The sequence below is a fragment of the Trifolium pratense genome, linkage group LG6 (assembly GCF_020283565.1).
Source record: "Trifolium pratense cultivar HEN17-A07 linkage group LG6, ARS_RC_1.1, whole genome shotgun sequence".
Classification (NCBI taxonomy): Eukaryota; Viridiplantae; Streptophyta; class Magnoliopsida; order Fabales; family Fabaceae; genus Trifolium; species Trifolium pratense.
Window position 1 is genome coordinate 29737744 of NC_060064.1, and position 16078 is coordinate 29753821.

General features: G+C 32.3%; 2 protein-coding genes across 3 annotated transcripts; one reads left to right on the forward strand and one right to left on the reverse strand.

Moving 5' to 3' along the window:
* Nucleotides 1-1935: 1935 nt before the first annotated feature.
* On the reverse strand, nucleotides 1936-3792 carry LOC123891330 (LOB domain-containing protein 25-like). Its single transcript, XM_045941168.1, has 2 exons — nucleotides 3650-3792; nucleotides 1936-2776 (listed from the first exon to the last, which is right to left on the reverse strand). Exon 2 carries the CDS (start codon nucleotides 2757-2759, stop codon nucleotides 2232-2234), a length of 528 nt encoding a protein of 175 aa, XP_045797124.1. The 5' UTR covers nucleotides 2760-2776; nucleotides 3650-3792; the 3' UTR covers nucleotides 1936-2231.
* Nucleotides 3793-7981: 4189 nt separating this feature from the next.
* Nucleotides 7982-13616, forward strand: LOC123891331 (pescadillo homolog). 2 transcript variants are annotated; one of them, XM_045941170.1, is made up of 13 exons: nucleotides 7982-8123; nucleotides 8923-9008; nucleotides 9155-9403; nucleotides 9498-9623; nucleotides 9771-9855; nucleotides 9942-10052; nucleotides 10325-10418; nucleotides 10518-10810; nucleotides 11369-11476; nucleotides 11583-11704; nucleotides 12519-12738; nucleotides 12835-13029; nucleotides 13281-13616. In XM_045941170.1, the coding sequence occupies exons 1-13, from the start codon at nucleotides 8100-8102 to the stop codon at nucleotides 13365-13367; spliced, it is 1800 nt and encodes a 599-aa protein (XP_045797126.1). In that variant the 5' UTR covers nucleotides 7982-8099; the 3' UTR covers nucleotides 13368-13616. The 2 variants fall into 2 exon arrangements, with proteins under 2 accessions (XP_045797126.1, XP_045797125.1); XM_045941169.1 differs by having other exon boundaries at nucleotides 8009-8123; nucleotides 9498-9855.
* The last annotated feature ends 2462 nt before the right edge of the window (nucleotides 13617-16078 follow it).

A 16078-nucleotide genomic window follows, 5' to 3' on the forward strand; every position in this document is an offset into this window, starting at 1 on the left:
AGCCACATGTTTTAGATCAGACGGTTCTAATCTAAAACAGTGTGAAAACTGCACCTTTTTAGACGGCGTTAAATCCTATTCCCTTATGATCATAGTACGTACTATTGAATTGAACAAGTACTTATACTTGATACTCATAATGTTGTAATGAAGATAGGACATGGAAATGCAATTGCGGAAACATCACAAATAATATTTTCTTTTTATCATAATTTCAGGGAAAAGGTGCAAATAAAATAAAAAGTTAACAAATCAAACAACAGGAGTCTATTAATTATTACTTTGACCAGCGCATAGTAAAGGGTGTTGGAGTGATGGTTTTTTGTTTGATACATATATGGAGTAAGGAGATATTCTTAAATAATCGTATGATCAAATAAATATTCAATCATACTCATAAAAAATGATTTAAATATTTGAAAATATAATTAAATAATATTTATTTTAAAAATTATTAAATAATATAATATTTTTTGTGAATACGACCAAATATAATTTTTTAATCACATGATCATCTAAGAATTTCTACGATTGCTCACAAGAAGAAGAAAAATGTAAACATATACTGTCGAAATTTAGTGGCCTTACAACTGAGCATAGTCTTAAAATAGTGAATAATTTTTGCTTTTTAATAACTATTGCATTTGAATCTTAATAACTTTACTTGTAACAAAAAAAAATCTTATTAACTTTACCAATATTCTGACAGCTACTCACCAAAAAAAGTAGAAAATAGTCCACCAAAAAGAAAAGTAGAAAATAATTAATTAAATTTCTATCATGAAAGTTGTCTTTTTTTTTTGGTACATATGGAAGTTGTCTTTTTATTTGGAAACTATATATCTTGAAATTTTTTATTTTTAAATTTGAGCATATAATATAATATATCACTACTAGAAAAACCGCGTGGCAAACAATTTAGAGACCGTAATATTTCAATTGGGTTAGAGATTGAATTAGAGATGTAGAGAGTGGAGTGATAAGGTTTCTTTGTGACTAACTATGCCACAAACAAAGTAATACCGATAAAAATTATGCATAGATTAGCTTGTTTCAATATTTGCATAAATGAACCATTTTATGTTAATACAAAATTAAAATAAGGTTTGATCAAATAAATAAAAAAATTAGAATAAGGTTTAAATTAGAGCAAAAAAAAGGCCAAATAATAGAACACAAAGGAACATATTTTTAAACGGCTAAATATATATTATAGTTTTAAATTGTGGTTGCAGCTGCGGTCATAGCGCGACTATTTTTAACTTTCACAAACTATACCAAGTGAAAGCACCGTGCTATTGGCCACAATAGTTGAGTCTCATTTTATCATGACCCATAATTGAAACATGCTTGAAATACAAAGTAAGATTTTTCAATAGATATGAAGCATTTTAGGATTTGGGGTTCTGAAATTTTAATTCGTAATTAGTGAAAAAATTTAAACAAACATGTCCAAATTCGTATTCGTAATTAGTGAAAAAATTTAAACGAACATGTCCAAATTCGTATGATGCAGTTACATGTTACGGTCGCACATGTGATTAAAGATTACGTCGCAATTGCGGTAGGATGCAGTTGAAGTGACTACCACATTAATAATATTGCGGCTACAATTGCGGTTTGAAGTGCAATTTAAAACTATGATATTGAGTATAACTCATATACAAACTCAAGACGAGCCCAAAAAAGAGACAAAAATACATAATCACTGCACTCTAGCAATAGCCAAAACAGCAAACTCTACACTACAATATAAAAAAACCTACGATATATATTTTTTGAATGACAAATATAATATATATATATAAATAAAAAAGAGTAGATACACTAAAAGAGTCCACTAAACGGAGTAAAAGAAGTACTTACCCCCCAAAGTTACACCAGAAAACCTAGTATATATCATCTTTAGTTTCAATGAGATGAGATGAGATGAGATTTCCATAACAAGAAATTTATTTGAATTCACAAGTACAAATCTACATACAAATTCACCTTCATATATTCATCTTTAGACTTTAGCACATATATAAAACCATATGGTATACATGTATATGTTGATGATAGATAGACATATATACACATATACATGCAAATCACCTTCTTCAAATATTCAAATTTTTTAGAACCCTAAAGGGATAATAAGATTATGTATATATCATTCTATATAGATGATGGACTAGTAATTTAGAAGGTATGTATATAGCTGAAAATATATTAATTATTATATTATATTATATATTATCACCTCCTCCTGTATGAAAATTACCATCTCCAAGTGGATCATTGTTCCAAGGAGAAGGATAGTAAAAAGTTGCAGGAGGACCAAGAGAAGAACCTCCTCCATCTTCATGAATCCTTGTAGCTTGGTGATCTTGATGTTGATTATTCGGCAATATATGATCGGTGCAAGTACTATATCGAATCAAATCAGCATTTGTAGCATCAAGTTCCTTTTGGAGTCTAATAACTTGTCTTTGAAGAATTGAAATAGCACCAACACAACCATAAACAGGATCTTTAATTCTTGCTTCAGCTTCATAAGCAAGAGAATTCACTGCATCTTCTCTTTGATGTGCTTGAACTTCATTCAAAAGTTTACTTACATTACTTGCACCAAATATTTTGTGCACATTTGCAAATTTTTGTGGTTCTTCTGGTGGAAAATATGGAGCAAATATGCAATCTGGCATGCACTTCCTTCTCAAAAATTTGCAGGCAGCACATGGTGAATTTGAATAGCAGCTTGATGAAGATGCCATTTTATAATTGTATATATCTTCAAATCAATATTCACAAGTCAAACAAACTATAATGATTTATCTTTACAAAATATTTTGAAATTTGCAATAAAGGGATGCATAGCCATATATTAATCATAATTAAATACCTTTTCAAAGCATAAAGAAATCAACAAAAAGGCGTAATTCTTGAAAACTTTTGAATTTAATCTCCAATAAAACTTCTATTAACGACCTTACATGAACATGATCTGTTAGGATCGTACTACCGTGTCTTTGATTTCTAAGGAGACCAGAACATAAAACTTCTATTAACATGTATAAATTAGGGTTAAGAAGAAGACTTCACTTGCTTAAATATTCCTTACAACATTAAATCTTCCACTATTCACACTTCTTTTATCTTTTTAATTTCAATAAGCCACATATTTAATTTATATTTAAAAGGACAAAAAGTACCTCTATAAATTAATATATAATTTCTACCGAGAATCTTTTTTTTTCCTCTCAATTTCCTTAGAATTGGACAAAGGAAGAAATTATCAAATATAAAAACAAATATCCTATATCCTATATATGAGATAAATTAAAGAAGAATATTATCATGCTATGTTTGGTTGATTCATTTGAAGTTATGTTCTCCTAACAATCTCCAGTACTCCTACAGGTCTAGGATTCTGAACACTTCAATTAAGGGACTAAAAGAAAAAGTACACCTAGCTAGCTATATAGCAACAAGATCATAAACAAAAAATAATGAATTAATCTTTTGAGTTTAATAATTTCATTTCATTCCTTTCCAAATAATTCAAATCTAGCTAGCTTGTACAACATATATATCAAAAAGAAAAAGCAACAAATATTCATAATAATTTGAATGAACAAATTAACCATGTAATTTAGATCATTACCTTTCTCTATATATTCTTCTTGCAAGAAATTAAAGCTCTTTCAATTAAGATCTAGCTATGCTTAAATAATAATAAAAATGATAATAATGGTAGTGAAAAAGAAGGTAAGAGACCAGAAGAGAAGTCTTGGGAATTTACTATTGGATGTGAGAGTTCATAGAGAAAACCCTAGTTGGTTGTAGGACATGATGAGAGAAAACCGCAAATACAATGACAATAGATAAAGCAACATGAGAGTGAAAAAGACTAAAAGAGCATTTTCTAGAGAGAGAGTGGAAAACAAAGTAAAAGACAAATGCAATAAATGGGGGCCTATGGCTACAAGGTGAAAAGAATGAATATGACACAACACTATAGAATATCATATACACCCAAGTTTTACTCTAATCATGTGTCCCACTTCCAATTCTAAATATTCTTGATGAATGAATGAACATCCTGTATGTGTACCTACATGCACCGTTTTGATTACATACGGTTATTACGTAACATAGTAATTGTTTCTGGTCGTCCGATCAAATTTATATGTTTGAGATTAAAATAATAAAGCAAAATCTGACTATTAGAATAAGAATCATCCATGGCGTAGCCGTAATGCTCTCTTGTGGGATTACAATTGGTGCAATATGGCCCTTTGAAGAACCCCTATGAGTTTCAGCTAACGATGTCTCTTGGGTGAAACCAAGTAATGGTTGGTTAAAGTGTCATGTTGATTGTGCCCCTTTTTTCAGTTGACAGGTTCTTTGACATAAGTGTTTGTTTCAGTGATAGCTCCGATACTTTGGTGCAAACTCGTACCTTAATTAAGTTTCCCTCATGTTGCTCCTATCGTTGAATGTGAGGCTTCAAGCCTTCAACCCTTTTTGTTGCTCTCTAGATAGCAGTGGAAAATAGTTATGCTCAGGTCAACTTTGAGAGTGACTGAACTTTGAGAATGGTTATGCTTCAACCATTCATATCTTTTGTATTTAAGACCTGTCTTTTTTCCGCTGAATAATTCGTCTAGTGTTGATTTTTTATTTATTTACTTCTCTCTTCCAAAAACAATAATTATAAGTCATGGTTTGGTCCGTAAAAAGAAAAGTCATGGTAGTGCTTATGAAAAGTTTTCCAACAAATCACAAAAATGAGAAAGGAGTTTCAAAGAAGGGGGAGGAAAAGTGGACCATTATATTCGTCCATCTTAAATAAGCGCTTCATGGGATACAACCCGCATATATTTTATTACTATTTTTTTATGTTTTTGCAGCCTAATAAGATGTGTGAATAGGATGTACGAAAAAGAAAAAAAGTAAAAAAAGATGAGTGAATAGGTAGTTAATTGGTACAATACTCGAAGAAATCAGACTGTGGACAAAACAAAACAAAAAATGATGCATGCACAAAAATTCGGCCTGCTATAGCCCGTAGCAGGCCAATTAGAAGCTAGGCATAAAATATTGAGATTTGCTTTTCGCACCCCCTGAAATTCCTCACGCACCCCCTTGCCTTCTAGGATACCAGCGCTTTTCGCACTCTAAGTAGCAAGTGGCAATATTTTTAACTCAAACTCAACGTCTGTGCACCCCTTAGATGAAAAAAAGTTATGAAAAAAGAGTTCACATTCTAGAAAGCGAACTCAGTTTGTAGTTTGCTATCTAGAAAGCGAACTTTTTTTCCCCCAATTTTTATTATTTACACACTCGTTTTCTAAGTACCAACGAAAGTAAATTTAAAATATCAGAGGCACGCATGTATGACGGGATGCGAAAAGTAAAACTCATATTTTTCTCCCTCTTGCCATGTCGTTGGGGTTGCTACGGCATATATCATGGAGCTACGACCATAGCAGTTCCAGACCCTCGCAAAATTTAAAATTGACCCTCTTATAAGCATAAAACAACTCAAATCATCCTTCATTCAAACCTTATAAGTTATAACCACCCAAAAACATTAAAAAAAATCACTAACCATCTTCAACCACAAGCATGCATAATTAATCACCCTTAGCATAAACATCGTATACTAACTACTGTATCATTTTGAATAAACTAACCCTACTAACCCTCAGTAGCGTAACTATGGTGTTCGCGGTACAGTTTGGTTCGGTTTTAAACATAAAAGTCATTCTAACCGCCAGATAAAAATGCACGCGGTTCAGTTTGATTCGATTAATTTTTAAAAGTCATCCAAATCAAACGAAACCAAACCAATGCGGTTTGGATTGGTGCGGTTTACATAGCGTTTCAGTACCGAACAATTTTAAACATAAAAAATAAAAAACTTGAAGTTCCAAAATAACATTGCAGTACCAATATAAAAATTGTTATCCAAAATAACATTATAGTATCTTACAATTTTAAATATATATCCAAAAAAAGAACTTGAATTTCCAAAATAACATCATAGTACCGATAAAGGTTGTTTATATAAAATAACATTACAATACAAAAAATAAAAACAACTTGAAGTTCCATTAATTTGTTCGACTGAAAATTGGTAATTGGGCTATATATATCGGAATATAAATATATAATAGTAATTTAATGCGGTACCCGCGATTTTTGCGGTTTGTGGTTCAGTAAGAAAGTCATCCAAATACACCCAAACCAAATGCGGTTTTTGCGATTTTCAGTTTGGTTTGGTTCGATTTACGATTTTACTTTTGGATTGTTCGGATACGATCACCCCTAAATTCATATCTACTAATAATTAGCCCTAATTGCGTAAAACCTCATCACCATAATGAAAAAATAATAATCAATTGAGCTTGTACAAAAGATTGTATAAAAGAGTGATTTCTAGTGTAAGAAAAAAATGAACATGCATCGCATCTCAATTGCTGTGTGATTTTCAATCATGCGTACGACCGCATCAGACGGTTTCATCCATGTATGTTTGTTCAAATTTTTTCATCAAAAAATAAAATTTATAAACATCAAATCCCAATTTAGGACAAATATCTAATTAAAAGAAATTACCTTTAACAATCTCTTAACCATGTATTTCAATGCACCTTCGAATCAATACTTATGGAATAAAATGAGAGTATGCATTAGATAAATATTGTGTAGTACATAGTTTTCATTTGATATAAAGTGTGCCGTAACAATCACACTAACCACACTTGAAATGGTCGTAACGGCCGCGTACTGCATTCTCGACCACAGTTGCAATATAAAACATGCTCTCACCAACTATTCAAACTATTTTTAGTAATTGAAGTACGTTTTTATATTAATTCATCTTTAGGTATTTTTATGGAAGGGAGCTGACTTAATTAAAGGGATGCCACAAAAATTATTTAACACTTGAGCGAGTGTTTTCATTATTAATAAAAGGACGGTGTCCACTGTCGAGATTTTGAGATGATCATGAAACAATAGCCAAATTTTATTTGATGAAAATCCACAGACAATGTGAATCAGACAGGATCCTCCATCGGAGCTTGAGGTGGCAGAAATTTTCTCATCCCACCCACTCATTTTCTCGCACACCCCCAACTTCTTAATTTGCCCTTGCTATGTTGACTTCAGAAACTACGAACCAAACTTTTAACAGTTCGGAAAACTTTTTCCGCTCGCTACTTTTTCGGAAAACGTTTTCCGAATTACTGCAATATATGCCAGAACGCAGTAATTCGGAAAACGTTTTCCGAAAAAGTAGCGAGCGGAAAACGTTTTCCGAACTGTTAAAAGTTCGGTTCGTAGTTTCCGAAGTCAACATAGCAGGGGCAAATTAGGAAGTTTGGGGGGTGTGCGAGAAAATGGGTGGGTGGGATGAGAAAATTTCGAGGTCGCAAAAACCTCAGTGACCAAGACTTGCAAACAATATTAAGAAAAGTGCCAAGACATTTTCACATTGATTATTTGACTCACTTTTGTTTCTTCCATCATTTTATTTTTGGACTTGCTCCGCTCGTTTTTTTATATGATCTAGTTTGACAAAACACATATATTAAGAAAATTGGTTTTAGTATTAAATTTATTGGCTAATTATAAGGAGTACAAATGATACTCAACTCTTACAATTTAGAACATATCACTTTAGATGCGTTGAAAATAATCTAAAGGATTATTTAAAACTAAATTAACATTGTTCCTTGTTCGGCCTATAAACCAAAATCAAGAAAAATAATCAATTTGTTCCACTAAAGATGATATATTGACACAATTTAATCTAAAAATAATGTTATTTCGCATACGCCAAATACTTTACGTCGTCGCCAACCAAATGATATGACAGATTCGCTTGCTATGATTGTCTTTTTTTTTTTTTTAAACGGGATTAGTTTCTTTTTTTTAAGAAAATATTTCTTATTAATTATAATATTATAATTATATTATTATTATCCCTAAAAATAAAATGCCTCCCCGTGACAAAACAAAAATCCTCCTTCAAATATAAACCCTAATCGTATTGTTGAGACTGCGTCTGTTTCTTTTTTGCTTTCTCTCAGCCGTCAGCACCAATGGGGAAGCACTACAGACCCGCCGTGAGTTTTCAGCTTCTCTTTTCTCCCCTTTTCATCTTCTTCCAACTCTCACCGCTTGCTTTGTTAATTTCTTCAAAAATCTCATTTTTGTTTTCACTACTGTTTTTCGTATTGTTTTATTCGTTTTTCTAACTTTCAATCTTCATAGCCAATTATCTATCCTGTTATTTTTTGTTCAGTGTTTCAAAATCTCGAATTTCCAATGTTTCAGTGTTCATCATTCATTTAACACTAACGAGTTTAAACCATCAAATTAGTCTCCAAATTGATATTAAGTTGTTAAAGTATAGAGACTTAGTGTATGTTTGGTTCTGGGGTGAGAAAAATTGATTTTAAGTGTATTATTGATTATGTAAAATTGATTCCGAAAGTAAAGTGATTTATGTTTGGATACATTCATATTAAAGTGAGTTAAACGATACATTTGAGTGTAAAACAACAATTCTATAATCAAAATCTACAATTTCTAGCTTCAAGTAGAATCACTTATGGAGGCAAAAACAAGTAAGAATCAATTCCAGCTTTTCTAGAATTGCAACCAAACATACACTTAATTCAGTTAATTGATAGTAAATGGTTAAATATAGGTCACAGCTTGACTTGACAGTTTAATAGTGTTAAGGACTTTTTGAAAATATGTATTAAGTCAGGCACTTATTTGAGAGTGTCTTACAAAGACAAGACCGATTTGGTGGTTTACTCAACAAAATTCACGCTTTTCTTGCAATAACAAAATGATTGCGGAGATTTATGTTTTCTTTGGTTTAACATTTTGTTGTTGATTTTTATTGTGCCACAGGGGAAGAAAAAAGAGGGAAATGCTGCAAAATATGTCACCAGGACACAAGCAATCAGATTGCTTCAAATCAGTTTACCACTTTTCAGGTTCCGAATGCTCAGAATTTTTATTTTTAACTGATCCGATGTTATTTGGAAAATGCGTATATTTAATGTCGCACTCAAACATTTGTAGAAAGTAATGTGGTTAAATGTGAAAATTTGATTTTAATATTGTCTTTTATAAATTTTAGGAAATTGTGCATTTTGAAAGGTATAACTCCCCGGGAGCCTAAGAAAAAGTTCAAGGGAAATGATAAAACTTACTACCATGTGAAGGATATTGCCTTTCTTCATCATGAGCCTTTGCTGGAAATGCATAGAGCTATAAGAGTACATGAGAGAAAAATTAAGAAAGCAGAGGCGAAGAAAAATGTTGAACGTGCAAACAGGTTACGGGAGAAAACACCCAAACCCAAGATAGATAGAATAATTCGACAGAGGTTTGTTTGTTTGGCTTTTTTTTTTTAATCTCAATTTGTATCTTGTAGCTGGTGATGATTTTCCATTCTTTATTTATCATTCTTTGAATTATAGGTACCCAAGATTTGTGGATGCACTTGGAGAATTGGATGACTGCCTTACAATGGTACATCTTTTTGCAACAGTACCTGCAACTAAGGAGAAAAAAATTGATGTAGATCTTATTCACAAATGTCGAAAGTATGTACTTTGGGGGAATGTATTTTATATTAATATTAACATCTCATTGGCATTTTCATGCATTTTCTTATTTTTTTTTAAAAAGTGCAAGGTTTCACGCTGTAATAATATTCATCTCATTTATTATTGTTTGATTTTGTATTCTAGATTGGCGCATGAATGGCAAGCATTCATTGCTCGTACTCACAGGTTAAGAAAAACATTTGTATCTGTTAAAGGCATATACTACCAGGTACAGTTTGTGGCTTTTTGTCATTTGTTATGTTAATTGTTAATCATAATTGTACATTTTATAGATTTATTATGTTCTTTGTGCAGGCTGAAGTTGAGGGTCAGACAATAACATGGTTAACTCCTCATGCACTGCAGCAGGTTGTGCCTGATGACGTTGACATCCCTACAATGCTAAACTTTCTGCAAATATACCAGGTCAGTTTAATTTTATATTTAATTTAAATTATGTTTATTTTTTGATAACTCATCAATATCCATATCATCCAAAGTAATTGAATTATATTATATATATATATATATATATATATATATATATATATATATATATATTTTAATCATGTAAACATTTAATTTGAATAAGTTCTGCTGTGTTAGGATCATCATGTGATTCATGTATAATGACATCCATATACTAATTGGTATGGTCAACTTCTAATTTCTTATATGTCTAAATTGAATTAACGCAGCCTCTTCTCGGTTTTGTCAATTTCCACCTTTATCATTCCATAAATTTGAAGTATCCTCCCTTGCTTGATCCCGAGTTGGAGGCTGAAGCAGCAGGTACGGTTTTTTCAACTCAAACTTTAGGAACTTGAATTGCTGAAGCCTGAAGTGATATAGTGTATCTGCTGATCAAATTTTTTTCTTCAAATTTTGTAGAAGTATATGGACTGATAAGATACGCCCAATCAAACAACAAACCCACTATACTTGAAACTTCTGAATTAGTTGAATCTGAACAACTAGAGTCCAAGCAAGATGGGCCAGAGATCCAAAACAAAAAATCTGAACTCAGACTTGCTCAACTTCAGCATCAACTTCCATCTAATGAACCCGGTGCACTAATGCACCTTGTTGAGAAAGCTGCAGGTGAAGATGGAGAGGAATATGATGACGAGACAAAACAATGCAAAAATCTCTTTCAAAATGTCAAAATCTTCTTGAGCAGGGAGGTATGATTATAGTAGTTGCTGAGTTAGTTTGTTAAAAAATTTCATTATAAAGTTTATGAAAATGTAATAAGAGTTTATATATGTGATGTTAAAAATGGGCAACATCTCTTAAAGAATTATACCTACAAGTACTAGTAAACATATACAAATATCATTTTTTTGATGAGATAATGAGTGGTTTACATTTTTTCTAGTTATTGATGTGTTTGTATTAAAACTTCAAATGACTACCATTTTTCAATTTCTGCAAGGCCTATTGGTTAATCATTAATCTTTCTCTTAAAAATGCCAATCAGAGTTGGGGCAAACACTTAAAATATTATGACTAAATATGGTACACAGCTAGGTCTTGTGTTTTCTTTTCATTTGCAAGTTATTATATTAAAGAACCAAAGTAAGCCTTTGCTGAGGCTTATGAAATGCCGCTATATGCAGGCACCATTTTTTTTTTTTTTGTTGATGCTATGCCATTTAAACTTGGCCATTATTTTGGATTTATGCTAATGACTGTGCATATGTTTTGACATTGATTGCGTCTGCTGTGCTTTGATTATTCAGGTACCAAGGGAATCATTGCATTTTGTTATTCCTGCTTTTGGTGGTATGGTTTCATGGGAGGGAGAAAAGGCTCCTTTTGCAGAAACTGACCAGAGCATTACTCATCAGGTTTGTTGCTTGTTTTATAAGCTACTCATCAGATTTGTGACATAGGTGACATAACTTTTTTGAACTTCCTTTAATATTTTCTTAGCTATTGCTTTCATTTCTTTAGATCGTTGATCGGGAAGCACAAGGACACAGGTTCCTCTCAAGAGAATATGTTCAACCACAATGGGTATTTGACTGTGTCAATGCACGAATAATTTTGCCAACAGAAAATTATATGGTGGGAAGGTAACTCCTAATTCATTTGTGCTAGTGTACTGACTCTAGTCTCTGTTGTATAGTTATAGCTTATAAGTTATATGCTATAACCCATTTATTTTTTATTATGGTGGTTTAAAGTATTGTTTCTCATCAAAACTAGTCCCATTGCATATTTTCTTTGGTAATCGATGTTGTGATCTGTGCCTATATTTTAGGTCCATTAGGGCTCTTATTGGCACTTCTTTTGTTCTGAGTAATTTGTTTTAAGTTAATTAGGCTTCTTACTAGTTGTGATCTTGGTCGGCATTCGATTTTATCGTAATTTTTTTGTAGAATGAATTTGTTGCTAATTGATAGTATAATTATTTAAATCTGAAATAGAAACCGCTTGTTTATTAATGCGTAGTGCGCAATCACTGAAAATATCAAAAAGAGATGTCATTTCTTTTTTCTTCCTCTTCCTGAAGTTCTTCCTTTTCCTATACCACATGTATGTTTTCTGTATTTTAAATAAATCATGATGGTTTATTTTGTTGTAAATATCAGTATATTTTTATTAAAAATCAAAGAAATTGACTTTTAACTGATTTCCTCAATGTGTAAATTGACTATTAAGGAGACCGGAGGGGGTAGTATGAAGTGTCACATTTAATGTATTGTATTTCATTTAGATACAATATCATATATACAGGATTTGTTATAAATAAATATTCAGTTCAATTACTTTGTTGCCCTTGCCAATGCCAAGTCATCGATCATACATTAACGTCAACAGATCAGAAAAATCTGTACCTAATATGTCTGCATTTCTATATGTGATGCCTCTTTTATTAATCAACAGGATTCCTCCACCACACTTGTCACCTTTCGTTGACTATGGCGAAGAAGGGTCATATGTTCCAGATTATGCAAAGACCATTAAACACTTGCAAGCTGCTGCTAGAAAGGAAGTCCTTCCTCTTCCAGGTGTTGAAAAAGATCTGGAAGATCCTCAAAATCTTTTGGCGGAGGGTATCATTGATCGAGCAGCTGCTAATCAAGCGGCTAAGGAAAAGCAGAAGGTATGAAAATCTGTGTATGATATGATCGTAGAATGAATGGAGGAGGGGTCAATCTATTGATAAGTAATCAATTTTATTTCAATGATTGTGTTGCAGTTGATGATTCTGGAGAAGCAATACCATGAGGATTTGAAGAAAGAACTTCAGGGTGATACATACACTTCAGCAGGTTCCACTGAAGTGATCCAGACTGGTGAATCATTGAACAATGGTCAAGCAAACATTGATGATGTTGATATGGCTGAACTTGTGATGCCAAATAAGAAGAGAAAGCTATTAAAAGCCATGGAGGTACACTCTTTATCCTCTGTATTCAGACTTAAATTTCTTATTCATAGTAGTTCTTTTGCTTCTGTAATCTGTAGGTTTTTCTTCTTGAATTATCTATCTTGCTATTTGACCATTGATATTCTATTTAATCCATATTCCTGTCTAACCGGTCGCAAAGTGGCAGGTTTTCTTGAAGTTATTATATTTGAGATAATGAATGTAGCATTTTCAATTAGTTCTGATCATAATTTTTGTTGAAATCTTTCATTCAGATATCTAATCAGCGCAAGCAAAGTAAAAATGATACTATTATTCGACGGAAAAAGAAACTAGATGAAGCTCAGAATCAAAGGAGCTGAAGGATTCTGCATCCTCAAGGATTCTAGCTATGTCATCATTCTGCGTTATAGGTGCTAGCTGATTTGAAAAGCTAGTTTTCTTTTGTGGTCGTTTGCAACTATAACTTATTTTAGTCTTTGTTCTTTCAGTTTTGTAATAGATACACAAAGGACCAAAGCAAATTTTGATTTACTTTCAAGTTTTAAAGTTTGTCACACATCTTGAAAAGGGCAAAATTGTCATGAGATCTAGTGAAAACATTATGCTAACTTAACTAGTCTTATTTTTTACTTGACTTCCATAAGTTCTGAATCTCACAAAATATAACTAAGCCTTTTGAATGTTGAAACGTTCAGTTACTATGGAATTTTGTACTTGCCATTGAAAAGATAGTTTACCAATAGTTTAAGATGTTTTGAATGTCTAAACAAACAGGTTATTTTTACCTGTAAATACTACATGCTGCTCCCTCTACTCTGCATAATTCAACGGATATGATGTAAATACAGTAAAATTTTAAAACTAAAAAAAAAAAAAAGTAGTAGTTGACCTTCTTTGTGTTCATAGTCCTTGCTCTTGTTCATTCAAACTTTTAAAATTACTATATGGACTCAAATAAGTTAGTAGAAAATGCTATGAAAAATTAACTTCACTCTTAATTCTTGAGGGATATGTTCAAAGCTTCATCAGTCAATTCATTATTATTCACTAAATCCACTTCCTCAACCTTCACATTATATTAATATATATATGGATGGTATCATACAGTTGAAGGAAATTCTATGAGTGAAATCTCTTGTCAAGTTTAGCTCAATCGATAGTAATCGTTTAGCTCAATCGATAGTAATATTGTATTTTATATGCATATTCATGAAGAAAAAAAAAAAACTCTCGTATCAAATCTTTTCTTGATTGTTCATTCAAGATAAAGTATCTTGGTATTATGAAATATTGTTTGGGTCTTTAGGTACTCACTCCAAACAGAGTATTTAACTAGTTACATCGGTTTCAAACCTGCGAGCATCTCTTCCTATAGACGATTAATTGGCATGCACAGACATTTCCTTCATAGTGTAACAACTTAGCCAATTTCTAGCTAAACCCACTCAAATTCACTATCAGGCAGCATGCAGAGTACTAAGATACCTCAAATCAAGTCTTGGTCATTGGTTGATGTTTCCATGAGACTCTAGCCTGCAGTTTTTGGTTTTTGAAATGCAGATTGAGCAAGATGTGTTGGTAGATACATAATCAGTGACGACGTGTGTTTCTTCTTAGGTTACTCTTTGATTTTTTGGCGAACGAAGAAACAAAGTACATTTTCACGATCATCTAGTGAAGCGAAGTACATTGCGCTTACTGCAGCCACATGTGAAATTCAGTGGCTCTTGTATCTGCTAACTGATTTAAAGATCGCTTGTCCACGAATTCCGGTACTATATTGTGACAACTGGATGTGTTACATATAGTTGTAAGTTCGGTCTTTTATGAAAGAACTAAACATCTAAAAATAAATTTCCATGTAGTGATAGACAAAGTTCAAGAGGGGATCATTCATCTTAAGCCTGTCACCTCTGCTGAACAGTTGGAAATTAATGCATAGCCATTAGATCAAGAGGGCAAAGTTGAGCCACTAGATACAAACAGATGCAGGGTAGTTACACAGTTAGAGAAACACTTGGAGACAAAGATATACTGTATACTCTAGCACACAATAAGTATGATATACAACATATATCGGTGCTTTATTTTTGGATTGTAATTTTTGGGGGAAAGGCTATATAGTAATGAGTTTGCATTAAGTGTGCTAAGAGTGTGACATTAGTTGCGAGATATCGTGAATATATAGTTATAAGTGATCATAATTTTCATCTTACATGTCAGTTTTGTAGAGTTGAGTTAAATTTAATATTCAATTCTAATATCAGTACACCCAATCCAATAATGTTGGGCACGGATGAATGTGTTAAAGAGATTTTTTAAATTAGATTCTAGGATTTGCTGAGTGTAATACAACTCACAATGGAGTTGATTGTCATAAGAATATCCCAAATATATTAGCCAAGGCCAAATATATAATGATTGTTAGTAGAAAAATAGTATTTTGTTATCACATTCTAACAAATGGAATAGGTTCAAATTGTTTGTTCGAGAGTGACCTGTGACCTCTAAAAAATGAGGAAGGTCCAACACTTCAACCAACACTATCTCTAATTGTTACTAACCACCAATCTTATTTTCTAAAAAAGATTATCTCCTATTAATTAGATTTATCATTTGTCATTTGTTAAGAGTCTCACATCGATTGAGAGATGGTCTCACTAAGTGTTTATATACTACTACTAGTGGCAGTCCTCACCTCATAAGCCGGTTTTGTAAGGATGTGTTAAGCCCAAATCTCAATTCTAAGATGATATCAGAGCCTCTCCATACACTACAAGAAAAACACAATTTATAGAGGGCCAAAAACCCTCACTAAGTGATCAAAACCGCCAATAAGTTAACATTTACTGGCGGCCAGCTGGCGGCCAAAATCCACCAATAAATCACTCGTTGGTAAATTTACTGGTGGCCTGAACCGCCACTATGTAGAAAAGCAGATCCTTTTCATATACAGGCGGCCCAAGCCGCCACTAACTTATATGTTATTAAAAAAATAAAATGAAATCAAGTCCGTGAATTGAATCTCAGGAAGCAAACCCATAATTATGCACATGTTGATATCCAGGCA